Below are 11,066 nucleotides of genomic sequence, written 5' to 3'. Positions count from 1 at the left end.
GCAGAAGTACTGTTCAGATGCACCTTAACTGCTGTGCTCCTTCCGTGGGGATTTCTAGGGTCCAGCAGCCATGGAAAAATTGCTGAAAGAAAAGCTGATGGCATTTCTCCACCATGGGTATGCAGGTGTCCTGGGAATCCCACACTTCAAGGAATTGTCTGATTTATTGGTCTTTAATTGCCCAAATGAGTTACACATGATCAGCAAGCCCAACCTATTCAGGCTCCACTGAACTTACCGAATGTGTGCAACAATAACTGCAGTGCCATGCAGCAAAGCTGAGTCTCACTGCATTGCAATCACAGAACGTAGCATCGGTTTCTGCTGGAGAAGCATATAATAGAAGTGTATGGCCCTGAGCAAAAAAATGCAATTTTTCACTTGGGCTTAGTGACACAACAGGCTTTTTTTTTTTAACCACCAAGAAATGCCCCGGTTTAACTTTCAACATCTGCTTTTGTACTCTAGAGAGTAATACCCTTTCTGTACGTGGGCAGGCTATTAGCATGTGTTCCTGTGTAATTCTGCTATGACTGAACCACAGAAAACTCTTTACCTATCTCAACACGCATTCTTTGCTTTGAAAGGAAAACCCTCACATGGTACATTAAATACCGATACAGATTACTTCCTAAGCACTAGCAGTCATTTAATAGTTATTGACACTGCTAGTTGCACATCTTGCACATAATATTTTTATTAATACGTTTTTCAGATGAAAAAGCCTTCATGGATAAAGAGAATGATGCTGGTAGCCAGTGTGGGACACCAACACCAATGATGTGTTGGAGTAGCATGTAAATCTCCCTCCCTTGTTACAAAGTATTCAGGGTTTATTTGTATTTTTTCTGAAGGCTGTGCTTCATTCTACACGTCATATCATTTTTCATAATTTTCTTTTTTTTTTTTTTTAAACCTAGCAGGAAGCAGACAGACATATCTAAACCACAATTACAGCATTAGGTAAAATAAAATCTCTTAATTTTACTTCAAAATGTAGTTTTCTTTGTGGAGAATATGAAAATAAGAGTTGTGGGACTACATAGGCACTGTGCCTTCTGAGCCGGGCTCATGAAGTAACGTGAGACAGACTTTTACAACCTCAGAAGGCTGGGCTATATAAAGGGATGCTCAGATAAAGGTGTCCTTTTGCCAGCCCCAGCATTAAAAGCCACACTGGCTTCTTGCCTGCTCAGCAGAAGCCAGTTATCTCCTGTACCTGTTGTGGCTGGGGGCCAGCTCTCCGTTCCTCACTCCTCAGTAGCATGGTGACTGTCTGGCAGGTTGAAATTCAGCTGACCACTGCATTAACGGTGTATGACAAGCTATGGGTTGCCTTCCACCTCTGCTTGCAGCACTGTTTCTCCATGGTTGAGGAGAGTATGATTTAGAAATACATCTCTGTAATACAAGTCCTGAAAAGGAAGGTGTCATTTCTGCACAGATATTTGCCAGAGTGGAACTGCACTTGAAATGGTGCATTTTCTAACTGTTGACAAAATCATTGCGGGTCTGGGGTGGACATCTGCTCTATTTCCTTCCAGGTTGTGATCCTGTAGGAACTGCAATGCAGAGTGGTCTCTGGACAGCAAATGCTACTTTCCACTACGGTAGAAAATTGGACAAACTCAACATGAAAAATGAAGGTACTTTTCTCATTCAATCTCCCTTCCACAGCACGTGGCTGGAAGTAGAAGAGATGCTCTCACTTTCTTGCTGGTTGCGTGACTATCTGAGCATACTGAGCTTCTTGATAGCTAGTAAATCCATCAGCAAAATGACAGTAATGTAATCGTGATTCCACCACAGAATGTGATTTTTCAAATCCAATTTAAACCTCAACATGGCAGAGGTCCTATTTATTATCCTGAAATGAGGATGATTCAAAAAGACCATAATTTCATATTATTCTTAAATCCATTTTTACATACCTATTCAAAACCCTGCTGTGCTAATAGAAATCATACTTCACATGTATATCGCAGACAATATCAGGGTACTGTGGATTTAGCAACAGTTTTTTTGGTACTGAGCCACACTGCGTCTATGTCTTACAACAGGCTTAGTGATAACATGTAGTTAAGTTCCACAACAGTAGTGGGAGGGGCAGGCTTTTAATGTATCTATTTCTAAAATAAGGCGTCACCAGAGCATTTTCAGTACAAACAGTTAAATTTTAGTGACATTTCCCTTTTAAAAATAGCTAGGGCAAGAGCAAAGTTGTGCCTGCCTGCATGCATGCGCTGCGGTTTGCAGATGCATTGCCGAGTTCCTCCACCTGACGTTGCACGGAAGCATTAAACTCTCTCTGGAGCAGAAAGAACTGAGCAAGGTTTGTGGATCAATACTACTGATACTAGCAATATTCCAGTTCAGCACTATTTTGACAGTAGAAATTAATGTTTCTCTTCTTACAGTGAGGCCTATATTCTCATCTCAGTGCACAAGGGTTTACAAGCCTAATCTAAAACTTGCTGAAGTGAAAAGAAATTGTTCCTTTTAATGCAATGTATTTCAGATCAGTCCAAATATTTATTAACAGTATTTACAGTGTTAGGCATCAGCTTTTGTACGTTCAGGATGAAAATAAACCCCAAATTACTGGTGAACTCTTCTGCAGTTCTTTGCGTAACTCTTAAAATGTATTTCTATGTAATTCTAAGCATGGAATGATGATCAGACTGTATACATATACCACACAACCCTGTCAGCATTTGCACAAAGTCTTAGTTACTGTCAGCCAAGCTAACTAACATCCTTTGTTGAAAAATAAGTCACACTGGTTTTTAAGGTATTTCTAAATGCTAAACTCATCAAGCACAAGAAAAACACAGTGACTGGGAGTTTTTTGTCTTTCTCTTCTAGTATATTGTTACAAACTACGATGGCCAGAAAAAAATGGATGCAACAAGCCTCAAAATCTCAATTCATCTGAATGCAAAGTCATATGGACTGCACTGTGCGTTCAAGCATCTGTGGATAGTTACCTTCTGGAAAGCGAATTCCTGAACTTGGTGCCACTTTGTACCCATCAGGCAAGTAAAAGATTGCAGCAGATATACCTCTAGGCTTTCCAAGGGCAGAAGAGTTTGCACCATGTATTATACGTCCTAGCAGCTTAATTGTGGCTTTCAGGATCTGCTTTCCCCACTAATATGAATTTTCTCCCTTTACTGAATCTTAAGTCTTGTATATTGTTTTTTGTTTAGTGTGCACTTTGTTCCATTTCTCCAAACAAGCTATTCTCTCCAGGCATTTCTTCATCTGGCATAGCTTAATGCAGACCAGATTTAGACATTCAAATCAGTACTGTTTAGACTCTTTGACTGACATTTTCAATTTCAAATAATTTATCCAGCTTTCACATAAACCGTAAATAGACTTTTTGATACTGCCCAATCTAAAAGCTGAACCTTGTACAAAAATTAGCAAGAAAATAGAGTCAGGCAGTTTTTCAAATTGAACCAAATATTTCTAAGAATGAGGTGCCTCCAATAAAAACATTTTACCAAGCTCAGATGTTGCAGTAGTACCTGAGTAATAATGCGTGGCAACAGATGAGGCCTTTGCTTTCCATGTTAAAACCGCTATTTACTAATACGCAGTCACCTTTGACAAGGCAATTGCTTCTTGCCTTCATTGAAAAAGCCACCCAAATAATTTCATGTCATTTTGCTCTCCTTCTCACTGGCTGTCCCCTTGGCAATACATCACATTGGTGTCCATGAAGCAATCCCACACTTGGGACAGCAGCGACAAGGGCGAGGAGAATGCAGGTAAAATTGCCCCAAAGCTGGGATTTTTCAGGTTTAGTTCAAAGCACCACCTTAAGCTCTGGAGATAGCCAAACCTCTGGTGAGCTCACTGGCTGCGGGAGCCTGAGGAACACACCCTGCCAACACCACTGACCCGCCTCTTAGTTTATCACCATCCACTCTGTGTGAGTTTCCAGCTTGCCTTCTGCCTCCTCCTCCTCAGCCTTCATGGTAACGCTGCCCCCAATACCCTTTCTGTCTGTCTTTCCCAATTAATCCTGGACCTTTTTCTCATCATCCTGCACACCTCTGCAAAACACTTGCTTGAGCCAACAGGGCACTGCCTCACTTTTTCATTCCCCTCTCTCCCCAGTGGGGATTCAGAGCTGGCACTCTTTAATTGAAATGCAAAAAAGAGCTCTAACTCAAAATACATGGTCACAGGATCTTGTTTATCTTACCATCTCGCCCGAGCCTGCTATGACAGTGTGGAATGTGGCTCCTCTGGGACACCAAGCATACAGCAGGCTAAAGCAGCAAGCACATGCCTTGGTGGTGTTAAATCAGAAACAAAACAGCAACAGCAGGCACCTCCTCTGAGCATAAAAAGCAGAAGCCTCCCTGTAACTCATTTAAGTCCTCTGTTCAGAAGCAAACCCTCTCTGTTAGACTCCTGAAATCTGCTTTACTTCAGGGAGTACAGCTCTTCAGCTGATCTCAGAAATTAGTTTGGCAGTGTAGTCCCCTGCGGCAGAAATCTCCTGAGCAGGGACAGCATGAAAAGCATTGCCCGCCTGCCTTAAAATTAATTTCCCTCCAGCATTCACTGGAGTTTGGCACCACTGGCACTTGTGCGTTCAGCCCTTGGGGCAGGCGAGAAGACAGCCGTACCACCGACGTGTGAAGTGCTTGCAAAACCAGATTGAAAACGCCAAGGGGGAAAATCAGCGTCCTACTCCTCTGCTGGCACCAGCCATTTTTAGCCTGCCTGTGTTGATGGCCCTGAAACACTGTGCCTTGCTGCTGTGATGCTGGTGCTGGTGTAGATAACAGGAGGGAGCAGGGCAGACGCAGGAAAATGTCCACAAGCCTGAAAATAGGAGCATCAAATTGGTAAGTGCAAAGGTAAAAAGCAGTGATGGAAAAGGGGTGATCCACAAGAAGGTCACTGGTAATTTGACTCTTCTTTAAGGTCCTGGGTGGCAACCTTCCCTTCACCATCGAAACCACCTAGCCAACAAATTGAGGATGAAAAACATAGGGAAGACTTTTACCACTACTATCAAGTTTCCTCATACATGTGTTTCATGAGTACCTATTTACAGGTACAGATATTTACTGACACAGGCAGGTAGCTGTCTGTTAGTCTGCTGTGAGCAGGGTAGGTAGGTGTTGTATACTCAAACTTTACATGACTGGTATGAAGGCTAGTTTGGGACTCACTCATTTTGGAAACATGCAGATTTCTAAGTTTCCAAGTTTTCATAATTTGTGCATTTAAAGAAAAGAGTTGGCAAACAATAACACGATATATTAACCTGCAGAATGGTTCAGTTGTTGAAATTTTTGCACGTTTTTCAAACATATCATCTTGGATTCCGTCTCCAACTGTCCTGGCAAATGATGAAATGATGGCTTTCATGTATTGCAGTGAGAGATGTATTTATTTTATACACAGGCTCATCATCAACTTCAAAAAGACAGCTAGCACCGTCATTATTTTCGCAGGGAAAGTACATTTCCCCCCCTCTTAATGTTCATATCTAACAAAACTTTTTTTTCCCCTCAAAAGTACTGCTGTGTATATCACTAGGTGCATGCTTTATCTGAAGGAGTCAATTTTCTCTCCAGGCTCAGGGTGATTACGTGGCTGAGCACTAACTACAATTACTGATGATGTGGGGGAGAGCTGTGTGTGTGGCATTCATCAGTGAAGACTAGACATCCCTCCCTGACAAGCCCCTTCCCCTCCCTGTCCCCTGATGCTGTAATTGTTGGTTTTCCTGAAAGTGTGAAGCAGGGGATTAGCTGTGCTTCACGAACTCCGGCAGCTCCATGCCCGTGTGCAGGGTAAGCGCTCCAGGCTTCTCCAGGGCAAAGGCCGGGTGAGCAGCAGCAGTGAATTTGTGCCTGATGGCAAACAGCACCAGTCCTCTCTCCGCATTGAAGAACAACAGTCTGCCACCACTGTAATCCAACAGGATGCCGATCCTGGCTGGGTGTTCTGTCACACAGACATCGCTCATCACACCGGTGTGAAGAAATCTGTAAAGAAAGCTACAGGAAAATGGAAACCAGAATACAGTGAGCCTCCTCATGGCGATTTACCAGAAATAACCTACAGCTTAATTCCCACCTATTAACAGGTGGCCACATATAGCAGCGTATCACGTGGCAACAGCATTTTGCTCAGTATGTAAGCAAAGCAAATGTGGCATCGCTTCAAAGTCCTGCCTGGCATGCTGATGAGTCCTTTCACTTGGCATTTTTGGACTCTCAGGATAAAAGCAGACCTGCTGTAATCATATTAACCTGTATCTTCCTTATTACATGTCTTTGTGGGGATTTAAGCATGAGCTCTGCTTTGGCAAAACCCTTTGCATCTCAGATGTTTTATTTAGGTAGTTATGTTCATGCATCTATATGATGTCACACTAAAAAAGCACACTTGTTTAGATCAAGAGCACCTTTACACCATTAACAGGGTTATGCCTTACAAAGCTCCAAGCAGCCTGGCACTGGCCCACTGAAGACTACTCCAGTGCCTGGCAGTCCTGCTACAGTGGTAAGTGGGTGCCTGTCGCTGTGGAGGACAAGGCAGGAGAAGGCATTCCCTATGGAGGCTTGACATCTCCTGCAGATGGATATAGATTCTAAAAAGACTGCATTTATGGAAATAAATACACTTGCTGAGATTTTGTGAAGCAGTTCAGGATATGAGCCTGGAATGACAAAGCAGTGGCAAACAAGTTTTTTAAGTTTTATTCACTGGCTGGGTGAAGGGCAGTAAATTGGTCTGTTTGAGATTAATATTATTTTTTAAGGTGCTTTATAAGATTTTTTAATTAAGAAGAAGTCTAAAGTACCTTTGTAGTTGTCCTTTTCTTATTACTCAAATTTGCAGAAAGAAAGTACACAGATCCTTTCTGCTCTTGTGCTTCTGGAAGCTGGCCAGCTTTATTCACGTGAAGGACAAGTAACTTCCCAAGCAGCTAGACTGACTCAGCTTTACCTGGTTTGTGTAGGACAGCACCGCATGCACCAGGAGGTATCACTCAGCCCCAGGATGCTGCTCTGTGATGTTGCCTTGTAGCAAATCCCAATCCTGTAGCTTCTGCAGGCAGAGACAACGGTTTCCCAGTAATGACATCCCCGAGCAGGCAGCAGTTCACCCAGGACTGAAGGAAACCTGTTTGTGGAAGAGGTGTACAGTAAAGTGAGTGTGGTGGTAAACCAAGCATATTGTGATATTCCTTATAGTCATGTCACGCAGCTGCATCTAAAATTACTAACGGATCGCACTCTGTTCTTCTAACTGCAGGCGTTTATCAAAGATTTGAATGTTGTCACTGAGAGTCATTTCATCTTTACACTGAGATGGACTCATCTTGAGGACTGAAAACTATGCAACTTTACCCAAAATTATATGAGGCTACCAAAAGGTGGAAAGGGTGACTTTGGAGGCAAAAAAGACCAAGTTTAGCCGGCTTTTTCAAACTAGAAAGCATGACTGTTTTAAGTAGACATAGTGACAAACATCTTGTGTGCATTCAGCTGTAACAGTTTTAAAAAGTGCTTAAACCAGTAATACCTTATTACCTTTTAAGAAGTCATATTAGTATGGCACAACTTATACAAGTGGACCTGTGCTTGTGATGGGACTGATATCAGAACGTCAGTAAAACCCATGTTTGCAATGGATGGAGCTATCTTGGTATAACTGTTCTAAATTATCCCAGGAGCACTTCCTAGTTTGCCAAAGCCACAGATGCTTTGGAAAAACGTTACCAATAATGCCCTCAGTAGACGAGCAAAGTAAAAGGATGGATTACTTCTACCCACAATATTTTCAAAAGTAAGCCCACAAATCCGGCCTTCTCGGGGCAGCAACAAGTTGCTCTGAGATTGAAGTGCTCTGAAGGATTAAGCAGTGATCATGTACTGAGGCAAACCCAGCAGTCCCAGTAGGTACCACTGCCTTTGACTTTCTGGAGGCTCCTCAGTGCAACACTGAACTCCTCCCAGCACCTACATCAATGCTGCTACTGGCTTTACTGAGATATTGCAGTGCTTGAAAGGGGGGTCAATGACACAATGTCCAGGGGTTACATGACTGAAATGATTCAGTTCTACAAAATTAGTGCCATGTGAAAGCTACCTATAGGCAAAAATAAGAGTGAGGGACCCATCCTGAACCCTGCAGGGTGGTCATGCTCATCATGCTGCTACTCACCGAGTGAATTTGGCTTTCTCAGGAAGGCGGATCACTGTTGCATTGGAGGAGATTTGCAAAGCAGGATGGGCTGTGTCGCTCAGCAGGCAAAATCGAGTTCCTGGTACAATTCATGACAAAGAAACACCAGTTCTGAGAGGCTGGCAGTGTTAACACAAGATGAATCATAAAATGTTAAGCAACAATTACTGCCATCTTAGCTGGACAGAGTTGTGTCTGCTGGTAGGTAGGAGTGGCAGAAAATTCGGTGCAAATGCAAGGACTCTCCAAGCTGTGCCCAATTGGGACGGCAGTCTATTATTCAGAAATGTAGCTAGGTGATAAAGAAGTCTTCAGTATTCAAGAAGGTTGAATATTTTTCAATCAATTGCTTTTTCAAAATAGAAAATTTGAATTTTGAGGCTGGTTTGGAAGAACCATACATTATTTAACACTATTTATCTGGAAAACTTAAAGTTTAAATCATCTATTACATTTTAAAGCTGTTCTGCGTGCTTCCTCATCCCTGAAACCCAAAGTCCGTAAGGTTTTAATTGCGGGGTTTTTTAAAGATCATGGCACCTTTTATCAAAATGTGCTCTGCCAAACTCAAGCAAACTGAGGTCCCTGAAGAATATTTAACCATTTTGTTTCTCTGACAGAATTAAATGTTTTTGCTTCTGAGGTCACATCAGTTTTACATTGACATAAAGCTACCAACTTCAAGAGAAGTAGTCCCTGATTGTGCTAATTTTAAGCAGATAAAATACAATCCCTTTCATCTCAATAACTTGCTTACTCCCGTATTGGAAAGTTCAGTTATGATTTCCAGAGGAAAAAGCCATCTTTCGCTGCTTTGCCCCTCCATCCCATTGTTTTGACATCAGAAAATGGTGATCTACCTTTAGTTGAGATAAGAGCTGCTTCACTTTGTTCACTTGTCCCAAATGGGTTGACAGCCCTCAAGTAGAAGAAATAGTTCACATTGGGCTCCAGGGATACTCTCAGTTCAGGTTTCTTTATACCAGCAAAAGATCTGCAAATTTTGAAGATTTTCATATATGAAAATGTATGCAAATATCCAAACCAGGACAGAATAATTTATGCAAACAGCTAAGCCACCTAACAGTATTGTTGACTACCAAAACAACAGGCACCATAGAGAAACTCCAAATCAGAAAGGCAAACACTGTTTTCACAAACAACTGGGTTATGTAGGAGCTTTGGCATTTTACTTGAGGTATCCTCCTTACTTCGTCTGACACATTTTCAGGCCTTTGTTCCTGCGTCACCTTCTCACTCAGTGCAGCCATTTGGTGTAATGCTCACTTCATGTTCATTTTGCAGCATAAGTCATCACATAAAATGCAAGCAGCACAGAATCAAATTCTCATCCGCCTCCTGTAAAAAGGCTGCATTACAAAATGAACAAACTTCTGAAGAGAAAAACCCTTGTAATTCAGTTGCATGATAGTGAATGCACTTGTTGTGTTTGTACTGATCCAAAAGGATGGATACCCTTACCTGAGACCGCTCAGAAACTGTGCACTTCTTATTATGAACGTCTTGCTCACAAATTGTTCATCAACAAAGCCTTGGCTCTGCCTCCCTCATGGTGCTGTGCACTCTAACAGGCTGGTTTTGCAAGAGGCAGCAGCAGGGGAACTGCCTTTGCACAGTGCCCTGCTTTGTCTAAGCCTCCCCTTTGTGGTGCCTCAAAAGCTCCAGCCCTCACATCCTCCACTGCTGATGTCTTGACACACTGCAGGAAGGCTGCTTCACAGGTGCTTTGAAGTGCCAGTGAAAGTACTTTGGATGGCTAGAAAGATGCCAATTTTATTTTCTATATTGTCAGCAGTATAAAAGATTGGCTTAACAAATTCTCATACACTGAATCCTGATTTTCCTCATTTTTGCCTCATATGATAACAGCAAAGCCGGACAGTATATATCCACTGCATTGTGTGCCTGCAGGTAAAGACTATTTATCTGTATAAATCAGATCATTTTCTCCCAGAAATGCTTATAGGAATCTTCAAGATAAGTATTTAAATTTTCAAGTATAATGCAGGTCTTTTGAGATAACCCCCCTGTCCTCTGCGCTAAAAGACGATAACCTCAGTAGTATGAGGAAGGGCTGAACGCAGGAGTCTTGCTCTGCTCTCCAGCAAATTCACGAACAGGAGATAATGCCTTTGGAGAGCATGCAAGGCACTTTCCCTTCCACCTCAGGTTTGAGAGTGGAGCCCAGGATGGTCTCCCTCCTCCAGGTAATGTCTCTATGGGAAGCTAGATTAAACAAATTACCTTTTCCAGCACTAATAACTGTGACCCCAGAGGAGGTAAGGCAGGCAAGTCAGCAGTCAGGTCAGATCACCGCTATTCAGTTGTAGTGACTGTTTTTCCGCGTATGTGCCACCAGAGAGCAGTACAATCTGAAGAATAATCAGGGCTTATCCAACAGGATTTTTCACATGCCTGTCTCTGCTGCATTTACCACATAAAGGTAAAATCCCACAGCCCTACACACACCAAATTCCTGCAAACACCACATACAGCTCTACGTCAAGGAGGATGGCATCCTGAGGAAAGACTGGTGCATCATTCTTACTGGTTTGTAACAGGTATTTTGTACTGACAGCTGTCATTAAAAGTGATTGAAAGCATTGAGAAAAAGCAGTGGGTGCTCCTGTGATCTTTTTTTTTTCAATTTGAAAGAATTTCAGAGAGTTTGGGGCTGTTGTGTGATCAGTGCGGGGCCATGCCACCTTTGGGGAACATGTTACATTAATGCTGGAACTGATGCAGTAAACAGAAGGGGGTTGCCCAAACATGGTAGCAATTGCATGGTTTGCTTCATCCTCGTGACTAACCAAAGC

General features: G+C 42.5%; 1 protein-coding gene across 1 annotated transcript in view; it reads right to left on the bottom strand.

The window, feature by feature from the left end:
* Nucleotides 1-3,225: 3,225 nt before the first annotated feature.
* Nucleotides 3,226-11,066, bottom strand: part of CMYA5 (cardiomyopathy associated 5) — a 50,101-nt gene continuing 42,260 nt past the window's right edge. Inside the window, 4 exon segments of the mRNA XM_009327260.1 lie at nucleotides 3,226-6,032; nucleotides 6,988-7,164; nucleotides 8,209-8,308; nucleotides 9,090-9,223. Coding sequence (XP_009325535.1) covers nucleotides 5,780-6,032; nucleotides 6,988-7,164; nucleotides 8,209-8,308; nucleotides 9,090-9,223 — 664 coding nt within the window. The 3' untranslated portion in view covers nucleotides 3,226-5,779.

This window comes from Pygoscelis adeliae, unplaced genomic scaffold (assembly GCF_000699105.1).
Source record: "Pygoscelis adeliae isolate BGI_AS28 unplaced genomic scaffold, ASM69910v1 Scaffold26, whole genome shotgun sequence".
Lineage (NCBI taxonomy): Eukaryota > Metazoa > Chordata > Aves > Sphenisciformes > Spheniscidae > Pygoscelis > Pygoscelis adeliae.
The sequence above is the reverse complement of the archived record's forward strand: the minus strand, read 5'-3'. Positions and strand labels throughout refer to the sequence as shown.